Below are 24290 nucleotides of genomic sequence, written 5' to 3' on the forward strand. Positions count from 1 at the left end.
GAGTTTCACAGGAGCGGTGCCACCAGTGTGCCCTGGCTGTACGTTGACCCCCCCCCCCCCACACACACACACACACATACACACACACACACACACTAAACCTCCAACAATATTAAGTTATACACTACCATCCATTTTACCTGAGTCATACATAACACAAACCTCTAATTTAGCAGAATATTAGGATTCCGGGACTGATATATTGTACAAGGAAGCCAGTGAGTAAGTCCATGGGTCCAAATTTGGATTCTACATAGTGAACAATGTATGATTTGACACCAAGACCATTCAAATAGCACAAGTCTATGGGATTTTATTGCGAAATGCAATATTACTGTATTTTCAATGGCGGCCATCTTGAAAAATGGCCGCCATATTGAAATTTGATTTGGCACAATGGTTTTATCAAAAGAGCAATCCCTAAGGAGTATGTGTACCAATTTTGGTGCTTGTATCCGCAAGTGAACGATTATTTCCGCTATCTGCCCCGCTACGTGCAGCATACACTGTATAAAGTGAACTGCTGCAGTTTGAATGGGATCACCAGATGAAGCAGGCAGCATATTGGTGTCCGAAATAGATATTGGGCTACACATGCAGCATTTTAAAGTTAGCAGGATATATAGCCTATAGGCTAGGCCTACATTATGATACGTGGGCCATATTTACAACAAGCGACGTCTTGTCCCAAATGACTCATAATATAACAGTCCTCCTGCTTCCTCATGGTGTCTTTCCAAAAGAACAAAATCTTCCATGACGCGCTTTACGCAGGTGTCAAAAGCGCAGAGGGGCGTACTAACTACTGGTGAAATCCACAAGTGTCCTCATCTATTCAAGAACTTGAACTCATCTAGTCGCATCCTCAAACTGTCACCGATCGAGCCTGAATAGTGAGATTAATTACACCTGTACGGATCAACGGACACGTTACACCGATCAGCAATGGCACCGACGAATGACGGACACATAACTGGTAAGTGTAAAATAGTCTATGATAGCCTAGGCCTACACAATGGCAGGTAGGATGGTAGGCTATTCAGTGGATATTTTGTGGTTTGAATTTAACTAACTGCCACCAGTCAAAGCGGAACTGAGTGCATGGCTACTAACCTCTACTAAACTCTGGTCCATGCAAATTGACTATATGGACAAGAGCTATAGCTACTAATCTATGTATCAATAGCCTATGGCTATTTAATTAAACGAATCTGAGGCACAATATGCATGCACAATATGCACAATATGCCTAGGCTTTAATTTTTCATGTAATTTACTTTGCAACTTGCAGATGCCCATAAAGTGAAAGCGGATACTGCAGCTGCGCACTCCGCCATGCACAATAAAGAACCCCTCTGTGTGGGTTTTCTTCCTGACCATAACGATATGAGTAGTAGAGTAGAGACTATTAATCATGCACAGCTCCTTCGTTGCATACCGTACTGGCAGCATTTAGCATATTAAATGAAGACACCCCAATAATTAATAATTCGTTTACTTTTAAATCAGCTGATCTTGTTTATGTAATAATATAATGTAGGCCTATTATAGCTAGTGCAGTCACATTATTAACGACCTGTGTTAGATATCATCAACATGAGTGAAGAACACTCAATTCTACATGTCTTACTCTTGTAGAAAAGAATCCGAGTAAGGGACCTGGGCTGCAGGTAAAGTGTGCTCCAGTCCTGACAGGTGCAGGGGTTGTACATAATGGCCCATCCATTGACCAGTTTACTGAAGAGAGCTTTATCCACAAAGCTATGGACATCATCATTGAGGATGCAGTGAAGAAGGCAACTGATGTAAAAGAAAAGGTAGGCCTATTTATTTTTTTAACGTAATCATTTTCATTTTTGTAAAAGTTTATTTTACTGAGCATACTGGGAACTATTTGATTCTATAATGACATGTGTGTGGCATATAGATAATTATATTACAATATTGACACATCTATGCCTAAGGGCCTGGGTTCCCACACACCACACCCCAACAAGTCCACTTTACAAAAATGTGGAATAATTAGTTTTCATTATATGTTATTATTTATTTTATTTTCCATACATTTCATAAGGGATTTCCCTTTAGGCTAGTGGTTAAGATGGGCCCCTTCCTGTGTGGGAGTCATGTCTTTGAACCCTGGGGATTAGGTTGGTGCCAGCCCATGGATCGGGTTTCCCAGTATAGAGGGAGAGGTCAAAGGCACAGACATACACACTTGGACACTGGTCAGTTGGAGTGATAGATCTACTGCCGACATTCCAAATATCTGTTGGCATTCCAAAACTACAAGGTTTCATTGCGGTTGTAATCCTGCAATAACAATGGTGGTAGTAATGGTAGTGGTATAGTATAGGTATGGCAGTAATAAAAGAGTAGCAGTTAAAGGAATAGTGCAGAGGCGGTGTACGTACCAATACATGGTGTGGCTTGACTGGTGTCTATGACCCAAACCCAGCACAGAAGACAGAGCCAGTTCAAGGCTAAATCACCGTTTATTAAAGGAAATTAACAATGTTCAGGGAGGGGGTTGCCTGCATATCATGCAAAGCAAATGTAAAGTCTTCCCAAGTCGGGGGTAAGTACAGGTTTGAAGGCAAAATGGGAACCCTTTGGCAAAAAAAGGAAAAACAGCACCTCCTGCTGTTCGCTCGGAATCTGTTCTTGAGAGAACACTTTGAAGGTAAACATGCAGGTTTCAACACTCATACGTGTTGCCTACAAATACGAGAGAAAAGAACATGACATTTGAAATACAACACAACATTATAACACTGAGAAATGAGTGGAGTGTATTTCTTACCACCAGTTGGTGTTTCACCCAGGGAGACTCAGCAGTGTGAGTGAGGAAGAGTGAGCACATTTTGTAAACTCATCACAGCTGTCTTCAGATTGGCCAGCTCAATTCATTGAGAATCAAGAGTGGCACATACCTCCCCTCAACTCGTTGCCCTAGCCAATGGGGCTGTCCGAGGTGCTGGACTCTAGGCTCCTCACGTTGGCTCCCGCTGTGGGAAAACTCACCTCACCAGCGGGACTTGAGCAAGACTCCACAATGGATATAATTTGAACCCACCCACCCGTATTATTTTCAATTATTTTCAATGTATCCATTTGTCAACTATTTGAGATTGTGCATATGTAAGGGTCAATTTGGTTACATTTTAGATGAATACTGTACATTGTAAGGCTAGTCGGCTACAGTCATTTGGTAAATAATGTTCTTGTTTTCCATCATGGTCAGGTGTGTGAGTGGCGTGACCCTGAGCAGCTGAAGGAGCTGTTGGACTTGGAGCTGAGGGAAGGAGGCGAGGCACAATCACAGATCCTACAGCGCTGCAGAGATGCCATTAGATACAGTGTCAAGACCGGTAGGAGTTAATGAGGAAATAGCATTCACACAAGGAAGTTATCTGCAGATAAAGTGCAGGGACATTCCAGACCTGTCACTCACGTGAAAAATGCACTAGAGACAAGATTGAAAAAAAAAAAAAAACATCTAGCGTGTATTGCAAGACACAGAGTTGGAAGTATGATGCAGAACAATGTCAGGGAAAGGTTTCCGTAGGGTTGCCCCGATCCGATCACGTCGGAAATTGGGGCCGATCACGTCATTTTCAAATGATCGGAATCAGACCGGGAGCTAAAAAACGTGATCGGGACATCCCTATAGTATCATTATTATATCCATATCATGATATTAGACTGGATATTGGATATTGATTTTGGATATTGTACTATTGTGATATGACATAAGTGTCCTATAAAAATATAAATATCGGATCGGGAAAAATCGGTATCGGCAGATACTCAAAATCAAATGATCGGAATCAGATCGGGAGCAAAAAAACGTGATCAGGACATCCCTATAGTTTTCAGCAGTGACCTTCTGAACCCCAGCCTGCCACAATTACCCTTATCCCCCAAGTCCAAGAATAACCTCAGAGTGCGCCAGCAGACACAACTCCCTGCTAGTCTCCAATGACAAATAATGTGGGTCATAACCATAAATAGATGGTGAAATGCTGGAGAAGAGGGTGCAAGAACGCAAAGTCTGTGATGTTTGTGGTTTTATTCACATACTTCTGCCATAACAATTGTTTTCGGTCACGGTTTTGCTTTCTAAACCTAATGGCTCAAAAATACCCTCTACCTATTTAAAAAATGAATAAATAAATGTGTGTCAAAGGAGAGCCAGCAATTTCAATTTATTGTTACTACAGTATATTATGACACTGTACAACACTGTTTGTTTGTCTTTCTTCTAGGCATGACACGTGTCTAAAACAGCACAACAAATGAACAGCATCTTTATTATGCTGCATGTATTTAATTGTGTGTAACCATCTCTGTGTGTTACTTCTACTCAGGCCATCCTCGCTTCTTCAACCAGCTGTATGCAGGCATGGAGCCCTACTCTCTGGTGGGAAGCTTCATCACAGAGGCCTTGAAACCCAGTTTGTGAGTCACTTCTTTGGAGTTTTTCCTAAAACATTTTATTAAATTATTTTCATTTATTTTACCATATCATTTAAATTAATATTTTAGATAAACATGAAATGACAGATGTCAAAAACGTTTGTGAGGCAGTGTTACAGATTCAGCATTTGTGGATGAGTTGTAAATCCCAACATAACGACAAATCTTGTGGATGCAGGACAAAGTTGCAAGTAGTCTGCCTGGTTGAATTTAAGTCAAATAAAACAGAAACACACAGGGAGGAGGGTTGATAAGTAATGGTAGTCAGGTCATTGTAATGTAGATGGATGGGAGTCATGAGAGTCTTTTCCCCTTTTAGGTGGAAATAGGGTGGAAAACGTCCATCATTTACCAAGATTTTTCTAAATATTCCCTTGTTTTTTGTTTTGAAAATAGAAGATCAATAAGCTCACAACTTGTGAGCTTGGAGATGGTCCAATAGCCAAATTACAACAAAAATACTAGGTAGTTTATTAAGCTTTCTTAATCTATGTTAAATGATCTTCATCAAATGTTGGATGCTAGAGTAACATTGCATACATGTTTTGTCAGGTACACGTATGAGGTGGCTCCAGTTTTTACCCTGGTGGAGGAAGCTGTGCTAAAGAAGATGATCGAGTTTGTTGGCTGGGAAGAAGGAGATGGCCTCTTCAACCCAGGTTAGAGCATCATTACACTTGGACGAATAGTAGCATCCTGGAGTGTAGGTGATTGTGAAGTGATTGTGAAGTGAGTGGTGTAGTGGTGTAGTAAAATGTTATCATATTTATCATATTTAAAAAAATAGACCAAATATAAGTAACCCTAACTCTAACTCTAAACCTAACCTCACAGGAAGCCCACAGGAAGCCACGGGCCAGTCATAAACCTGCCACTGGCTAGTTTCACCATGTGGAGCCATGGGTTGAATAATTAACCCTAACCTCAACAAATCTAAATAAGACTAAAAACCTTAAAGTTATGGTAAACTTAAATACTAAACCTAGTCTTTAAACAAATTATAGGCCAATTATTAATCTAAAAATTGAAATCAAAACACATTTTTAGAACCAAATGAGATTAAGTTATAAGCATAAACTTAACACAAACAAAAATGGAATTTAACAATCAAAAAATATAAAAATAATGAAATCAGACTTATTTCAAATAGATGGCGAATGCACTTATTCCTTGCACTGTATTACAGTTAATTGATCAAATCTGTGACTGCACTACTAAAGTTTATGTTAGCCTCTCTGGTAATGATTACAAAACAAATATTGTAATGTTTATTTTGCAATGTTGACTAATAGAAAAGTAATTTTACTTTCAATTCAAAATCTTGCCTATATATTTGTATAGATGAATTCAGAAACGGGTCTCATGGTCGCAGCTTACGGATTTCCTGTAGGCGGACTCGACATAGCTGCGGGGTTTAAACCCTCACCAGGCGCACCGTCTATATGTTGGGTGATGATGCTGGGGGTGTGGCTTGAAGGGGCGTGGCTACCCCAAACCACACACCCCAAAATCTCCTGAATTCTGACACGCCAATGTTTGGGAATCCCTGGCCTAAAGGAATAATTCTTGTCATTGGTGTTAGACAGCAAAGAACAGCAATGCCCAGTAAAGGTCAATATCATACCATATCATATCATACTCTATTGGTGAAATATACCTTCACAAGGATACTGAAAGATGTGTTGAAGATTGATTTACAACATGAAAGTAAACACCATCATTTAAATGATAGACAACTGCGTATTTGAACATAAAATAAAATAAAAATGTATCTCCAGGACGAGGGAATATTATAATCAAATTGAATCTAATCTGAGCTATGTGCGTTCAGAGAGGTTTGAGATATTGAACTAGGGCATTTTCACCAACCAATTCAGTTTTGTATTTGTTCTATACCTTTACACAGTATTTGTGTGCATTTAGAACTAAAATATCTAACTTTGGAAATAAAAATGCATCAATGAAATAACACATCTTCTCACACTAAGCTATCAGTCTGTCTTTGTATTAACAGTAATCCTGTGTGCTCTGTAGGTGGCTCCGTGTCCAATATGTATGCCATAAACGTAGCCAGATACCATCACTGTCCTGATGTCAAAGAGCTCGGGCTCTCAGCCATACCTCGACTGGCCATGTTCACATCACAGGAGGTAGGATATACTACATTGAAAAGTGATATGTGTTATATAACACATATCACTTATATAAATTATGATTTATTATGTATACCCCTGTAGAAAAGGTTTTCATACTCTTTACCATAGTAATAACCAGACAGGTATACAATTCTGGGGGTAACTTTTGTTTGGATTTAAAGTCTAAATTCCACATAAATAAAAACCTGTATTTTGTGTGGACTGATTGTGAGTCTGTACTATTATTATTTGCCAACCAATTTGTCATTATTCAGCTTGGAGCAAAACAATGATAGATCAAATCCAAGCTAGGCTTAATTAAACGTTACTAAACTGCTAGGCTATTAAGTGATTAAATGTGGTTATTGTAGCAATTATAGAAGATGGACTTTTCATGTGCCAGGTAGTTAAACTATAGTTGAGTAATCTTGATTGACATTTACAATAGGCATAATGAGCAAATAATATTAACAGTAGTCATGACAATTTGTAATTCATTTAATGCATATTTGTATGTATTCGTTTTTATTTGCACTTTATATGCTGACAATTTGAGTAAAAAAGCCACAACTGATTAGAACAGTGAGCTGCAGTGTGTGATCACCTCAAGTAGCCAAATTAGAAATATTTGTTCTCTGGTCTCATGAGCTTGAGTGAACAATGAACATTCTCTCCAACATGACAAGAGCATTCTTCAGAACAGGGCAAATCTTTGTGTTCTTGGGAAACAAAACTCTATGGGAAACACAGCTTGACTCTGCTAAATTATGCCTTATTACAGACTTACTGCCACCTCCTGGTATGGAGAGATTTGATTTGATTTTTATTAAGGATCCCCATTAGCTGGTGCCATAGCAACCAGCTAGTCTTCCTGGGGTCCACATAAGAATAAACAATACAGTAGACATACAATTACAAATACACATGTGTTAAAAAAGTCAGTATTCAACTTACATTAGTTCTGATAATACAAATAAAATGTGCTAAGATTACAAGTAAGAGCATGAAAATAAAAAAAACTTCCCTCTCATGCAAAGTCGCCATTAATTGGCCAATTAGCTGTAGACGTTGTGTGTTCCAAGTAGGGTTAGTGTGTCAGGGAGCCCTTAAGATATTATATATTTTTTTGTAATAATTTAATATTTAGCTATTATTGTCTGACCAAATGTAGAATTATAGTAGACAATATCAAGAACAAGTCTAAATTGTAGCTTACCCTTGAATTTTATACACTTAAACCATGTAAGCATTTCCGTTCATTGAATGACTATTGGCCTTCTTTTCAGTGCCATTACTCTATTGCCAAAGCAGCAGCTTTCCTGGGAATCGGCACAAAGAATGTTTATGTGATACCGTCCGACAAGAGGTATGCTGGTTCTGACACACATCTCACAATCATAGTAATAGTCACTGCATTGTAAAAGCCTCAGTATTCATTTAACTCTGAGAGTGTACAGATGAAACCAAATGGACCCATAAGGGTCTAATATATAGTGTGCCAACATCATATTGTGTTGTGTCAACTTGTGTGTACAGAGGCCTGTCTAGTACTAGTTTCACCTATATGGATATTTCGGCTTGTTGGATGGAAACAGAGTTGTCCAAATTCACTACAGTATAGCTCTAGTGAACTAGTGATCCATTTACCATTACTTTATTTTGTAAGCCTCCTAGTCTTTGTAAACAGGTTGTTGGCTTCAATAATGTATTCATCGTTTGAATTTGATTCAATTCATTCTTTCACTGATGCATGCTTTCATTTCATATTTGGCAGAGGGAAGATGATTCCTGAACAGCTGGAGGAGAAGATAATGACTGCTAAAAATGAAGTAAGTATAACTAGAAAAGGTTGAGCTGAGTTAGTTACTACTATACGATTACATTTGTTTGCACACTAGGATTAGCGTCAGGCTGGATTAGCAGCCTAGGTGCCCGGATGTCTACACCAGCCGTCTGGGCCAAGTAGAAAATATTAAAAGTGTTCTAAATGCCTCCTTTGTATGTGTGTGCTTGTTTGCTGTGTTTTGCGGATGTGTTTTCAGGGTGCAGTGCCCTTCATGGTCAATGCCACTTCTGGGACAACAGTACTGGGGGCTTTTGACCCCCTAGAAGAGATCGCTGATATCTGTGACAAACACAACCTATGGCTGCATGTGGACGTGAGTGGATTTGTATTAGACAGTGAAATCTTGTTTATTTAAACTGTTAAGAACTGAGGCCGATTCTACAAATGCATTCTAAATCAGTATCCTAGTTCTCACATTTAAAAAAAATAGCAGATGTACAAGCTCACAGCACGGCACGAAGTGACACACTGTGAGCTTGTATATCTGCTATTTTTGAATATCCAACGCAGAAATCTAAAATCTTTCCTGGTTTGAATGGGATAATGCATTTATTCAGTCTGTCATATTCCAGAGATCTTATATGTACCTATATTTCCAGATACATAATGTCAGCATAGTCACAGTTTCTGTTTCTTGTCATTCAGGCATGTTGGGGAGGAGGTGCGCTTATGTCTAAGAAACATAAACACTTGCTAAAGGGCATCCAAAGGTAAGAACAACAGTAATAGGCTTGTTATTTAAATCCATCACTATATTTGATTTCTGACACCTCACATCACACCAATGTCAGAAGACAATGTAGGCAATTTGTAATACTGGTCTTGCATTTTTGCTACATTCATGAATGAGCCAAGTAAACCTCAGTGTTCAGACATTTCATGACTAAGCAAAGCTGACTGTGAAACCCCTTGTTTCCCTACTATTGTGCTGTGTCTGTGTCTCTAAAGGGCCAACTCTGTTGCTTGGAACCCACATAAGATGCTTATGGCTGGCCTGCAGTGCTGCGCTTTCTTGGTCAGGGACCAGGAGGTAAGAGAGACAACCTTGTAATCAGATCCAGTTGCTACTGATACTAAATGCCACAGCATCTTCTCTTCCACTGTCTCACTGCAGTCTGGTGTCCTTATTTTGGGCATGTCATTATAGGCAAAAATCTAAAGATGCCAAAGAATGTGTTAGGGTATTTTAATATGAGTCTAGATATTGACAGGCAGCCTGTGGTAAGTCTCTGCATCAGACAGATCAGTCATTATGGGCTGGAGATTGACCTGAATGACTCTCCTAATACCAGGCTGAATGTGAGGTGACACAGAGATGTGTGGTCAGCAGGATAGCCAGAGAATCATGTGTCACAGGCAGCCAAAGGGCAGTGGACAGCTGGACACCTACTACATTATCTGCACTGCAGACTGCACCATATCCTCTTACATTATAATTTATATCTTGGTGCTGTACATACTGTGAGTTTAACAAGTTCAACAGTAACACTGATACTTGTGTGGCATAACCTCCGACAGGGTTCCTGAGTCAATGGCATGAGATCCATACTACTGATTGGTCAGAGAGAATCGTCATTACATCATATTGCGTTATTGCATTACAATTGACTCCCTCCCCTATAGGCATAGAACAGACTTTTAAACTACCTATTGTAAATGTGAAATTATTCAATACTGAGCAACCGCATGGCCTAATTCTCACCTACAATGTTATCAGAAACAGTCTTTGTTGACTGTACACTAGATATGGTAGATCAAATAGAGACAAGTCACTATTGTTCTTTAGCGCTCTCATACGCAGAGGGTTGGATGTCATTATATCAACCAGCTGCATTGGAGGAGTACTACAGCATCTACAGTGGTAAACAAAGTACTAAATGCACCGGTGCCATGCAATAGAAAAGCACTGTAATTAAGTCCTTTTCAAGAAGCTAACCTCATTGGATAAGCAGAGCCCAGCTCTCCAATTCTTTTCATCCTTCTCTTTTCAATAATGTAATACGTTACATTGATTACATCATATAATTCACATATTTTAATATGCATTCTCTTGGCTCCTCTGCCTCTCCAGGGTCTTCTCAGGCGTTGCCACTCTGCCTCTGCCTCCTACCTCTTCCAGCAAGATAAGTTCTATGACATCAGTTACGACACGGGGGACAAGTCCATCCAGTGCAGCCGTAAGGCAGATGCCTTCAGGTTCTGGTTGATGTGGAAGGCCCTGGGAACCACGGGGCTGGAGGACAGGGTGAATAGTGCTCTTTCCATGGCCAGGTTAGTCTGATGGGACAGAATAAAACAGTAATTCTCAACCTCATGACCCCTCAGTTTGATATGCATTAGGCAAAAAAAAAACATTTGATACGATCTTTCTCTCTGGGACCCCAATCTATATTGTAAAGTCCTCAGTGATAATTTAACTCTGAAAGTGTATAGTATCAATTTGTTAACATTTGTACGCTCTCTACAGACTCGCAAGGGTCCATTTGGTTCCTCAATAGTTTAACCGAGGACCCTTAAGGACTCCTGGGGTCCCTAGACCCCATTGAGAACCAGTGTGGAATAAAATATGGAAGAGAAGAGAATAGAAGAGAAGTGAGCAGCTGTTACCACTGTGCACAAGTGGTGTGAGAGTACACATATTGTAAAATACCATACCTTTAAATATCCATTGGCTTTGTGTGCCACTAGCTGCTCTGTAATGTGCTGGTCTTTTCAACATTGAAAGGCTGTATCACCCACACAAATAAATTACCTCAACCGCTCACCCCAGCATTTGGTGTAATTTGCTGTTGGTGTGTCCTGAAATGCTGCAAAGTGTGCATGAAATAACTACAAGGTATGCACATGAATAATTCATTAAAACATAACTGCTGTTTGAATGAAACACACAAACACATTGTAGCTCACAGAGAATGTGATGCTCATGGTCAAAATGTATTCTTGTGATATAGTGAAAACATTTTTCGGGAACAATGAAACTATGCAGGCTGCTGGCGAGAATGTCTTGCATGCTCAAGATTTGTGGAATAACACGCCTGGTTGCTACAGGCAATTCAAAATGACCATGAACCATGCAGTCTCTGGCATCAGTTGCACCATATTTTTAGACTTTTTATGGCACACGGTGTAGTGACTTGGTTACAGGATGTGACAGTTGTGCTATTTTGTCTGACCTTCAGATGGGAGTGCCCTGACCCCTGAACTGCTCACCTTTACATGTGAAGCAGCAGGGTGTCATAGAGAGGGGGATGAGTAGATAGAGGGGGAACAGTGATAAATAACAGCAATATACTCTTCCTCTTCATTCAAGTAACCTTTATTCCTGTCCTCACTGATTCACTCACTAAGCAGTAAGCACTAGATTACTAGAAGATGGATTTCTCACTGGATTCATCAAATGCTTGTCTGGCAGACACTGCACTCTAGTGGTTTATGGTGGAAAACTCATTGTTTTTGTTTATCTAAATATCCTTACAGCAATACGTCGCTGAGTATTAATAAGAATAGCCACACAGCAAGTATTAATTTAAGTGTACAAATGGGTTTTACAGTGGAGTTTTGATATACTGATTGTTGAGCAGTAACCACAATTCTAAAAGATAAACAATGTAACATAATTGGATGTCCTTAGCTCTAAATACTATTCAAAGGATCATCCTTTTTTTTCTTCTTTTTCCCCCACCTTGTAGGTATCTTACAGATGAGATCAATAAAAGAGAGGGCTTCCGCCTATTGATAGAGGTAAGATATTACATGCATGTTTATTTTATTTTTTTACTATTCTCAGTGTAATATTGTCTAAAATTCAAATACATTTATATTATACTTTTGTAACAAAACCAAAATGTATAGTAATGATTTAAATGTTTTTTTTCACCTATAGCCAGAATATGCAAATGTTTGCTTTTGGTACATTCCACCAAGTCTGAGGAGCATGCCAGATAGTGCTGAGTTCTGGCAAAAGGTCCACACTGTAAGTAAAGAAATGCTTATATTTGAACATACACATAGTAAGGTAGATGTTTCCATAAGACTGCCAGCGTTCAATGCTCCTTTAAATTATGATAATAGAATAGTAAGGAGGACTCTACTGAGCACATATCTCCACCAGGCTGGGCTGTCTACCCAGGGTTGTATAAGTCATGGGTTGCAGGCACAAGTACCCGAGGAAGCTGAATAGGGTTTCTACGTTTTTCTTTGTGGCAGCTCCATTGTTAAAAATGAAAGCACTTTTTGTGAGGCCTCCAGAAATGCCTCCTCAACACGTCACATGTGATTAGTATTTTGGGTTGATTGGATGTTGTGCTCATGGTACCTGCATGTATATGGTATTTCTTGCAAGAAATAGCCTCCTCCCACAAGATTTGGAAGACAAAAACATGGCAAAAATCTGTTTGACGTTCATCATCACATATCTTCCGGGATCATACAGTATGCACCTAATTTGGTGTAAGAAGCACTTGTGGCACCCCCTATGGGTCTACTACGTGAACTGGCTTTTGGCTCTGAGAGGCCACTCAATAGGTGATTGTTAGGTGATGTTGTTGATGTTGATTTCACCAGCGTGAGCCAACAGCATATTAAGTGACTTACTACTCACTTAATACCGCAGAGGTTTCATGTTTATCATACTTCCAAAGTGTGTACATTGTTTAAGTCACAGATGCATGGTTTTCATATCGTAAATATATTAACTTTGGCTAAAAGCTTGTGTTTAATCCATGTGGGTTCTTGTTTAGACTTGCCACCATCATAACTTGAAAAAGAAGGGGAGCATTTTATTACTGCTGTCCACTGCTGTCTCTGTGAGGCTTTGTTCACATTTTAGAATAAACCAATTCTGAACTATTTTCAATCCCAGGCCATTCATTATACCTGACCTGAATCTATTACTTAGTTGATTATATATTTAATCACTGTAATGTATCCTCTTCCCCCCTAGGTGGCACCAACTATAAAAGAACGTATGATGAAGAAGGGCAGTATGATGGTAGGCTACCAGCCCCATGGGGACAAAGCCAATTTCTTCAGAATGATTATTATCAGCCCTCGGGTCAACAAAGAGGAACTGGACTTCTTCTTGGATGAGATACACCATCTGGGGAAGGACCTGTGATGAACTGTTGCAGGGAGTTTCAGTGTCATCCTTTCTCTCTGTATGTTCATCTGTTCTTCATGGAAGGACTTATGTATGGACAAAATAATGACACTGACGTTCAGTCTTTGTCAAGGCAGTGTCATTGGCACTCATTTATCAATTTAACATAGAAACCAACGCATATCTTAGCTTATGACAGGGTTCACGCGTGATATATGAAACGCTCATAATGTTGCCAATAAGAGGCATAAGAATGATTGGGTGTTACATTTAGCTGTATTCTCGTGTTGTTTCTTAGAATGTTAAGTGTACTGTCCTTTGTCTTTGCCCGTTTCTTCTACAAAGTGACCTGGAAGAATCTGGATTGAGAGTAAAAAGTTTGAGCGTCTTCATCCGTATGTTAAGGAAGATAGTGTAGGTCTGGAGAAAGAAATTAAGAAACCAAGGACAATTAAATTGCAACGGATGAGCGTGTTAAAATAACATCTCTTGTTTTTTTCTTTTGATTAATTTTCTTTTTCATTTTGGCTGAACACTAAATCAAATCCATTCATAAACGGTAAGGGATTCTTGACCAACCAGTAGTCCCATATACTGTCTACCAGCTACTGTACATCTGTGTTTGTCTTTTGGCGTTCATTCTCATAAATAACATATTATAGGCTATAGTAGACTTACAACAGATTATAAGTAGACGCATGTATGTGTTGGTAATATGGTATTTAGGACCAAGTTTGCCAAGAGTATTTCTTTCCAAAGAATTGTTTGTGTTATTGTTCTTACCTTTTGTTATTGTGCCGGTCCCAGGGAGCATCGCCTTGGATTTTACTACACTTTAGTACAAGATTTGCTACTGTGGAATGAATCTTTTCAAACATTTATAATTGTTATTAAGTTTGACATCAGGGTAACAAATGTTTACAATATAAGGGTTCATGTGCAATTCACTGCCAAATTATTATATATTTTTTAAAATCAATGCTCTTGTTTTTATTTGTTCAAGATGGGCAAACGTCTATTTTTGTATAATGAAAAGAACAAACTCTGAACTGTTTTCTTTCATTTGTTTTTTCTCATTCAAAAGTGATACTGAATTGATCAGCCTAGTAACATTTTAAATTGTAGGCCTACTGTAGCTATTCAGAGGCAGAGGGTAGTGACAGCAGGCCAGTGGAATATGTGCAAAACAGTACCACCACTAGTGAGGCCTATAAAAGAGTGGAAAGCAGGCCAGAAGTTAATTCTGGACACAGGATGTTTGGCCCTAAGGAGAGTCAGTGATTCCAGGAATATACCAGCAGACACACAGCCATAAGGGAGGGAACTTGGGATTTGAGATGGAAAATGAACAACAGATTGGGAATTATGGTGAAAGAGAGAGAGAAACACAGATAGAGGGCGAGAACAGACAGAAAGACAGACTAAAAGCTTCAATTCATACTTTCTGGTGCGACCCGTGTCACTTGCCGAAAACAGACTATCAACTGAAAGCTGAAACAGGATTCAGCTGAAAAGCTGTTATTCTCGGCGATTGACACAATTGTACGATGAAAGGACATGAGACACAGAAAGGAGAGAACAGGGTACACCGTACACAGAAAGGAGAGAACAGGGTACACCGTACACAGAAAGGAGAGAACAGGGTACACCGTACACAGAAAGGAGAGAACAGGGTACACCGTACACAGCAAGGAGAGAACAGGGTACACCGTACACAGCAAGGAGAGAACAGGGTACACCGTACACAGCAAGGAGAGAACAGGGTACACCGTACACAGCAACTATATTTACGCTTTTCAAAAGTGAAACTAACACTGTTGCTGTGTACTGCAGGGTGTACATTCATTGTATGTGTGTATGCTTAAGAGTTAGTAGCCGCTGTTCAGTGTTGCCAGACGAGAGCCAGTGCGCTGGCCTAGCAGCCCTGTCATTTTATTCTCCTGGTACAAACTCTGGTCTGCACTGGAATGTCTACACCACACAACCACACACACACACACACACACACACATAGCCTCGAGCAGACCTCTGTCTAGATTGGTACTCACTTCACTATAAACAAGTGCATGCTACACAGCTCAGACTGAATGAGGTTATTCCGCTCAATGGATCCTGGCTGCAGATCGTAGATCTATTTCAATCAGGACACCTGCTACATATCCTCAGAGCCTGGGACAAAAACGAATGATACAAAACATTACTTCCTCAGTTGAGATCAGTTCATTCTTTTCCTGGGGGCAGACCACTGGATTTCCAAAAGTACCCCGAAATTCCCAAAAGTATACCTCAAATTACCCAGTAATATGCCCCAAATGCCTAAAAGTGTATCCAAAGTACCCAAAATACCAAACATTGTACCCAAAAGTACCCAGAAGTACAGAGGAGCTATTAGGGGTCAAGTGTCTTGCTCAGGGACACTTCAGCACATAGACATGTGGAAAAGAAGCACAGGGATTGCTGCTACGTTGGACTTCCTCGTACAACGTAGCAGAAGAGACATGCAGAGCACAGAGACGACCGATAAGGGAAAAGTGTGTGGAATATTGTAAGCAACAGTCCTCAGTGTTATTATCCATTTGTAACTCGGAGTGTACAAAGAGTTGCATTTGTACCCAGTTAGAATGTGAGGAATGTACAGGTCCATTTGGTTACATGTGCACAGTGTCAGAGTAAAATGTTACTGTGTAGTAGAAAGAGGCCCTTATGAAAGGAAAGGCCCAAACGATCAGATGAGAAATCTTGAGATAATGATATGTGGGAAATGTGTCAATACAGAAATATTTTTATTCATAAAAGATTTACAATATCTTACATAATACATACAGTACATACATGGCAAGATTAAAAAAGAAATCTTTGGCACAATGCTCATGTTTTCAGGCTGATGATATAAACCAAAACCACAACGTTTTATTTCTCTGTAAAATATCTCTCCATTTGCATTAAAAAATAGGATTACAGTCCCTTTTGACTCTTGTCTTTTTTATGTACACTTGTCTATATACATTGTTCTTGCTTATTTGGCAAACAAGTTTAAACTCTAGCTATGTAAAAACAAACGCATGCATTCACAAGATCCACAAAGAACATTATACAAAACAAATACTGTACAGTACATATTCTGAACGGTACTGTTCATGTATGCACGCACGCACGCACACACACACACACACACACACACACACACACACACACACACACACACACACACACACACACACACACACACACACACACACACACACACATACATTCATTTGAATTCCTGCTGGGATCAGCATCATTAGTGTTATGGCAAAATATGTCTGTTTACATTTTGGCTCATTCCACACGCACTAAAACCCCTCATTAATCCAAACACACCCACATTAGAATATACCAACAAAACAACATCTGTTATGCAAAGGTATCTCACCGTAAAGTGCAAATTAAATGACTTTGGTTTGAAATCAGCCCTGTCCAGTCTCTTTCATAAGGAGTCTGACTCTGTCCATACAAGGGTTGCAAAAGCCACCGTGTTACTTTAGAGCCCATTGAAAGCAAATGGACCCATATGACTCCATTTGGTTTTAAACTCTCAGAGTATAAAAATGGATAAATGAACATGGAGGATTTTATTGTGTCCTGGAAGCTTTCCCTTTACTTTCAGTATTTGAGTGTTTCTTTCTTTGGCTTTTCAGCTACATGAGATTAACATGAGATGACCCATACAGAAAATAAATATGTTTCAAAAATATATAGATATTTTAGAGAAACTATAGGGGGAAAATATATTTTTGAGGTGCTAAAATAATAATTAATATATGAAAATGTAGTTAGTCCAAAATATATTTTCAAGTATATTTTTGGCCAATGTTTGCATATTTTGAAGGATCTATGAGGCAGGTCTGAGACATTTACTCTCCAGTATGGGATGGGGACATTTACCAAACATTTGCAGTCGCGCTAATGCATCTGAATGCGTAAAAAAAATAACTTCTGCAGATCTATCAGATCAATCTGTGTGCATGAGCCTTTGTTTGTGTGGAAAGTGGAAACAATGTTTTTGTCAGGTGCCAGAGTCCTGAATAAAAAATGTTGCATCAAAGAGAAACCCACAAGGGGTTCGTAGAGAAGTTTAGATGCTGTGACACAACTCTTCCTGGCTCAAAGTGTTCTGGATACAGGAGCTCAGCTCCTGTGATATTCCTCTGTGAACCACCTGCACCACAGCTGTCTTCAATCCCATAATACAGACGGTAAAACAAATTATAATAAGTGCCCGCGGTGACATTCATCCTGAAGAGTCCTTGAGGATAAAGCTGGCTTTAAATATGCTCTCACTTCTCATCGCTGACAGAACAGTCCACCGGTATGATCTCCTGTATCTCCGTTATCTTCGCCTCCTCTGCCACGTTCTCCTCCTCTAGCGGTATCTTCAGCTCCTCCGGAATCTTCTCTGCAGAGGAGCTCCGGCTGGAGAGTTTGTCGATGTTAAACTCGACCTCGTCGAGGCGTTCGGCGACGCAGTGCGCCGTGAGGCGGGCCTCTGGGTCGTGGTCCCAGCACTCTTCGATGGTGGCGCACATCATCGCCACTCCCTGGAGAGCAGAAGAATAACATTCTCGGTTCACAGATTGTAGCGAGAGAGAGACAGCACTGCAAACTTTGTATTTATGTATTTTGTATGATATGGTTTTCCACTGGCATGAGATACACTACACATAATACAGTATGTTCACAATCTAAATTGGACAATGTGCAGTACAACACTGGACATTTTACTGTGTATGTATAATATGCTGTATTTATGTGCAGTGAAGCATGCATGTATTTCTCTGCACATCTCAGCCTGAATATAAGACTACGTTTTTTTCCAAAGGATTATAATCGGGGACTAGACTACCGGTATTTGACATTCAATTCCATCAAATTCTTTTTCCACAAATGAGTCTTGAAAATGGGGTGTCGTCTTATAATCAGAGTCGTCTTATATTCGGCACAATACAGTATGCGTATCCTACATGTATGTATGTCTTATACCAGGGGTTCTCAACATTTTTGGCGGGGGACCCCCGGAAATGCTTTGGCCGTGTCTCACGACCCCCGCTCCGCCCCGCCACCCTCCCCACCCCCAATACAATACCAGATGAAACCAGATATAATCATTAAGGAAAGTTTATGCATGCACTATGTGTACTATGTAAACTGTTAATTTCCATTTTCCAGCCATTTTTTTTCTTTATTGTTTTTTTTTGGGGACCCCCCAAAATAATTTGGCGACCCCCGGGGGTCGCGACCCACGAGTTGAGAACCCCTGTCTTATACTGTACCTGATGACTGAGCCAAGTGTTTTGAATCTCTGGTCTCCCTCTGTCTCTCAGGACGTTATCCTTCATACTCTCCACACAGGGGTGCTCTCGCACCTTGGAGCCAAACGGAGGCTCATAATCCTTCACCTCTGCAAACACAAAAGCCAACGATCAGAGCACTGATCTTCACGTGAACACAAAGGGAGGCACAGTCTGTTCCCCAAAGATAAGATAAGAAAATGAACCTTTATTTATCCCTGCAGGGAAATGCAGGTGTCATAGCAACATTCATTTATGAAAACACATGCACGCGCAAACACACACACACACACACACCTACGCACGCACTAATCTGTGACACCCCTGTATGAACAAATATTGGAAACATGCTGTTATTACAGTTGAATAGATAAAGGGTGGGGAATGAGAGATGTGGGCGCTGACAGGGGTATTAACAGGTGTATCTGGTACTATGGTGAGAGAGTGGGTTCACATCTTTCCTATGAGATCATGATTTCAACCTGAGCCAATGAACACTTTATTTTCATTAGAGTTGCTAGGTTTATCCGTTGGCACTAATAGTGCTGACTAGCAAAATAAAATATATTTTATGATGCCTCCATTGGGAAGGCAAAGGCTTGCTCTGGCATTTTGGCAGATTGTTTCTAAAAACAACAAATCGGCCTGTACTAACAACCAATTAGTTGCGACCTCAGACCGTTCAAAAACACCAAACTCACAATCTGTCATTTTTCTGTTTCATTTTCAAAACTCCAGCAAATGAAAGAGAGTTGGAGATCACAACACCAAAGCCATGAAGCCATGAAAGCCAGATTTCTGGGCCAGTGTCCAGACCTCATGAAACTGAACACACAACAGCTGCAAAGTCTGTCTCCAACCCCAAAGAGAAGGCTTTTGAGTCCTCTTTCACAGTTACCATTAAACGAAACACTGTTGTAGTAGCCAAGTCTTTAAAGGCAAACTACCAATTTAAAGAAATGAAATATCACACTAATCATATGACATTTATCCTCTTAATATTATCCAACATTCTCTGTTCAACTAATTGCTACTGTATATATTTGGGAATTATTCACAGCAGATTACCTACGTGATCTTTCCATACAGTTCCACATACTGTCAGATTAGTCATTGGACTCTGAATAAAGCAGCCATAACGTTAAGTGTTGCTATTTTGACAACAGTGTTTTTGATAGCATGCATCTAACAAAACTTAATTGCACTGTACAGCATTCAGCCTCTGGCTATAACAAACCCTCAGTTTGCCTCATCAAGCAAAACCCAAAGAATCTTTTTTACAATCAGTTATGCCACAATTTGTAGCTGCACATTTTTAACCACATCTGCACTGCACGTCACATTAACATGTTATTTATATTCATTAAATAACCACGTGAACCCTAGCATTGTGAGTGTTGTCAGATTCTATGTCGGCTGTATTTCCAGCAAACAGATTTCATGTAGACTCAGGGAAAAAGGAGGGGACCACTAAACAGAACCATGGGGGGACTCAGTAAACTAAACTGCAGTGGTTCCCAAAAGAGAAATGAGACGTTTGTCTGGGACCCAAAGTGAAGAGAGCAGATCTACAAGCTCACAACACGTCGCTTCGCGCCGCATTGTGAGCTTGTAGATTTTCACCATACTTCTTAAACATTTATTTGTTTTCAAATTCATGGAATTCCTTAATTTTTTTTTAAAGGTTTTGAAATAATTATAATTAAAAACTAAAAGTAAAGGGACCCATAAAGGGAGCCATTGTTTGGGAACCAGTGGTATATTGGGTTGAAGTGGGTAACCTGAAGGTATGAGGAACACTTGTATAAATCAGAACTCTGCGGTCTCTCCCTCTGTGTGTCCTCAACCACAGGAAGCGGGAAGGACGGCGTAGAACGCCCGGACAGGAAGTGAAAGGCTGGGATCGGAGGAGCTGACTCCACAGGCCCACACTTCCTGTTTTTGACATGTGGAACTTCCCCCGTTTCATGAGTTTCAACAAAAACCCACCCAACCCATCCCATTCCACTGGACGCGTCGGGTTATTTATGCCACGCGGGCAGCGATGGCATTGTCTGTTTAGACCTCCTGTTGGGGTTCTGCTCAGCTGGCACAAATGGAACACATTTCCCTGGACCAAGCACAAGGAGAAGCCCAGAATAGCACGGGGCAAGCCGGGACCTCAACGTGAAAACTGGAAAACGGACAGAAATCCTCCAGTCTAACAATTTAAAGAGTAGGCTGTTTCGAAAATGAAAACACGCATGAGAGGAAAAGGTCAACTATTCCCATTTAACCATATGATGTGGTTAAATGGGAACGTTTGACCTTTTGTTTGAGCAAAAGTTCACCACAGAATAAGAACCCTAGCGTCCCTATTCTGTGGCAAACATTTGGTGAAAATAGACGATCTTACGTTGTGACTGTGAAAGAGTTGGATCAAATACAGAGCCCTGGGAGACCATAAGGTCAACTAAAAGTATTTACGGTTTAAGAGGTTAAAACGAGATGGGTTATAACAGTGTGGCTTCCATGTGGATCTCAGACATCATGTTATTGAGTTATTTTCCTTTCTTTTGACGTCCAGTGTAAAAAAAATTTTTTCTTTCTTTTCTTAGTTTTGTACCCTTTTAACTAGTTATTATTCTATTTGGTTTTGTAAAGCGACTTAGAGTATCTAAGAATTGCATGCTTCTGAAATGTACACTCTGAAGCGATGTTGCCCTGTTGCCCCTGTTAAGTGTTGACTTGATGCCATATGTAGTCCATCTGAAGGAAGTGTGGATTATACAGAGACATTGGAGATGGAGTCACTTGGAGGGGGGATGAGGGGGGAGGGAGGGAAGACGGGTGAAAAAAAAATCCTGGGAATTGCACTTGTGTCCTTGTATATATCTAAGAGAAATGCTGTCTATACTGTACTGCTTTTTCCAAATAAAATAAATATTATATAAAAAATGCATGCTGTATTATTATTAATATTATTATTAGGGGTCAAGCCCGGATGGGCGGAGAGAGACCACTAATTTTTCACAGTTTTGGCAGTTCTGTTCTGTCGCTTTCCACAAAGTTCGGCAATATGGTAGAGGGTCATGGGCTCTGGGAATCTGTCAAGAACTTAAGCTCACAGTTATTCGTCAAAGGACCTCTGACCTTTTGATCTCCCAACGAATGAATTATATGATCTCCTCTATCCACTCTTGACATCAAAAAAGTGACATAAAAGATTTTCGTAGCCTGGTTAACATCCCCTTGAAATCGCCTTTCTTACTGTTGCATACACTGTACAAAACCCAGAGTAAACGTATCCATTTGTAACTCAAACTAAGAGAATGAACAACTTCATTACATTGTACAATCATCAGAGTTAAGTTGAGGAAGAGGATATTACTGTGGTGGGATCCTCCTTATGTGAATTTTATCTACAATGTGTGAGCTTGAAGATCGTCTATTTTCGCCATGGGACACTGTCCTACGACGAACTATACATTTGGCTATAGAGAACTGGAATCCTGAGAGAGAGCTAAAATATGATGGACTTCTCTTCTGCTGCATACGAGGGAGGAGCGGTCTGCTTGCCTTCAGCCGCTATGGGCCAGCAACCAGATGAGAGCTATGTGAAGAATTCCGTCCGTGGTTTCAGAACAGATGTCACACAAGAGGCAGCGCCCGGAGTCTCTCTCTCTCTCTCTCTCTCTTTCTGTCTCTCTGTCTCCGTCTCTCTGTTGTTTCTTACTGGCTGAGGCCCGTGGTTAAAAACCTTACTATGTCCAGTCTGGGAAGGGAAGCACTTTACAACGGTTTCCTTTTCAGATTATCTGTCTGAAACCTCTGTGGCCTGGAGCTTAGGACAAAAACAAACTCTGTGGCTGAATACATTGTCTGGGACCTTAAAGGAGAAAACGCTGCTTGATTCCCTTTCTTTTTTCTTTTGTCGTTTAAATGAGGATTATTTTAAGGAACCCTCTGGGGCTCAACAGGATTTAAGTCATATATTACATACACAGTACAATTCTCAGTGTTAATGTAACTCTGGGAGTAAAACAATCGCGCTTTGCCTTCTCATGTGTGCATTGTTGTACTGTATCTACTGTGTGTGTGTGTGTGTGTGTGTGTGTGTGTGTGTGTGTGTGTGTGTGTGTGTGTGTGTGTGTGTGTGTGTGTGTGTGTGTGTGTGTGTGTGTGTGTGTGTGTGTGTGTGTGTGTGCGCGCGCGTTACATAATTGCATTATGTTAAGAAAGAGGTATATGCATCTATGGTTTAGAGAGTAGACTGACAGGTGCTAATTAACTGACTGTTAGCACCTGTGTTCTTTGGCGGTGTGTCACAGTTTGCCAGTAGCTGTGCTGCATGCTGTCCAGAGCTTTGAGGTCTAATGTAATGTCATGTTGGTCCACTAAATGTAGTGTTCCTCTTGATCCAGTGTTTGAACACATGTCATGCTTAAAGCAGGGAGTTTGGAAGAGTCAGTACTTCTACTACAGCTACATAGAATATGGGAGCCTGCTTTTGATAGGTAAGTCAGTGTAGCCAGTGTGTGCTAGCATCTACCTTTGTAACCCTTTTGTTTTCTGATTTTGCTAGGCAAGCCAGTGTTTTGTTATTTTAAAGGTGAGGTTAACATTATTTTGATTATTTCTTTGAGTTGCCCCATATCGTATTGTTAAGAGATACTTTTCATTTAGGTTTGAAACCCTTCAAAATTCATGTGAACTTGTACTTGACCTTGACCTAAAAGAGCCTAAAAAAGGCCAATAAAAAAAACAAAGCTTCACTTTTATATGTTGCAAATGCAATCCTTTTCTTTTTTCTCTTATCCTCTTTCTTTTTCTCTCTCTATTTTCTTCCTTTTATCTTCTTTTGCAATCCTTTTCCACCCTAGTGCGCGACTGTGTTCACGCTTTGCCATTGTGTTTGTACATGTGCGTTTGTAAGTGGCATGCATGTGTGCATGCATCCATGCCTTGCCAGCCAGTGTGTGCATTTGTGTCTTTTTAAGTGCTGCTGCAGTCTTGTTTGTGTTGTCATCATTTTGCTAATCAGTTGCAAGTGCTATAGACAGACACAGATGATACACACTAAGTCACTTGTAGAAGCGGCTGGGAACCACTTAAAAATTAACAATAATTAATACATTATTATAATTTGTTAGGAATAACAATAACCCCTTGAGCTGTAGCAGCAATGCAGCATATCCTTTTCTTGGGGGTCCTATGAAATTAATTATGTTAAAACAAAACAAATCAGTCAAATAGCAGTTAGCGGAATAGATGGATGATATGTTTATAATTCACTCTGACTTAAAAATGACTTACTGTTCTGAGGATTACTATGTAGTCATTGGGTTGTGTTCTTGAATCATGAAAATCTGGATTTACACTGGATCTGCACTTTCTCAGGAGAGCTCTTTCACAATCAGAAA

At 40.1% G+C, this 24290-nt stretch overlaps 2 protein-coding genes across 2 annotated transcripts in view; one reads left to right on the plus strand and one right to left on the minus strand.

The window, feature by feature from the left end:
- Positions 1 to 557: 557 nt before the first annotated feature.
- On the plus strand, positions 558 to 13731 carry LOC306925504 (acidic amino acid decarboxylase GADL1-like). Its single transcript, XM_079504361.1, has 15 exons — positions 558 to 976; positions 1639 to 1817; positions 3245 to 3371; positions 4371 to 4461; positions 5032 to 5138; positions 6514 to 6629; positions 7901 to 7980; positions 8389 to 8443; positions 8657 to 8773; positions 9106 to 9170; positions 9409 to 9490; positions 10532 to 10731; positions 12150 to 12201; positions 12344 to 12433; positions 13403 to 13731. Exons 1-15 carry the CDS (start codon positions 946 to 948, stop codon positions 13574 to 13576), a joined length of 1566 nt encoding a protein of 521 aa, XP_079360487.1. The 5' UTR covers positions 558 to 945; the 3' UTR covers positions 13577 to 13731.
- A 1586-nt stretch (positions 13732 to 15317) lies between these two features.
- Positions 15318 to 24290, minus strand: part of tgfbr2b (transforming growth factor beta receptor 2b) — a 39420-nt gene continuing 30447 nt past the window's right edge. The window contains exons 9-10 of the mRNA XM_079504156.1: positions 18871 to 18998; positions 15318 to 18138 (exon numbers count right to left, since the gene is read on the minus strand). Of these exons, the coding sequence (XP_079360282.1) occupies positions 17878 to 18138; positions 18871 to 18998 (389 nt within the window). The 3' untranslated portion in view covers positions 15318 to 17877. The remainder of the gene's footprint in view (positions 18139 to 18870; positions 18999 to 24290) is intronic.

Source organism: Electrona antarctica, assembly GCF_951216825.1.
Source record: "Electrona antarctica genome assembly, chromosome: 6".
NCBI classification, from domain to species: domain Eukaryota; kingdom Metazoa; phylum Chordata; class Actinopteri; order Myctophiformes; family Myctophidae; genus Electrona; species Electrona antarctica.

What these genes read in the sequence shown, in the direction of transcription:
- LOC306925504 (XM_079504361.1), top strand. Translation starts at nt 946, where the DNA reads ATGGCACCGACGAATGACGGACACATAACTG. An exon ending in TAGATACAGTGTCAAGACCG is followed by an intron (nt 3,372 to 4,370) that starts GTAGGAGTTAAT and finishes ACTTCTACTCAG; the next exon opens with GCCATCCTCGCTTCTTCAAC. An exon ending in CCATGTTCACATCACAGGAG is followed by an intron (nt 6,630 to 7,900) that starts GTAGGATATACT and finishes CCTTCTTTTCAG; the next exon opens with TGCCATTACTCTATTGCCAA.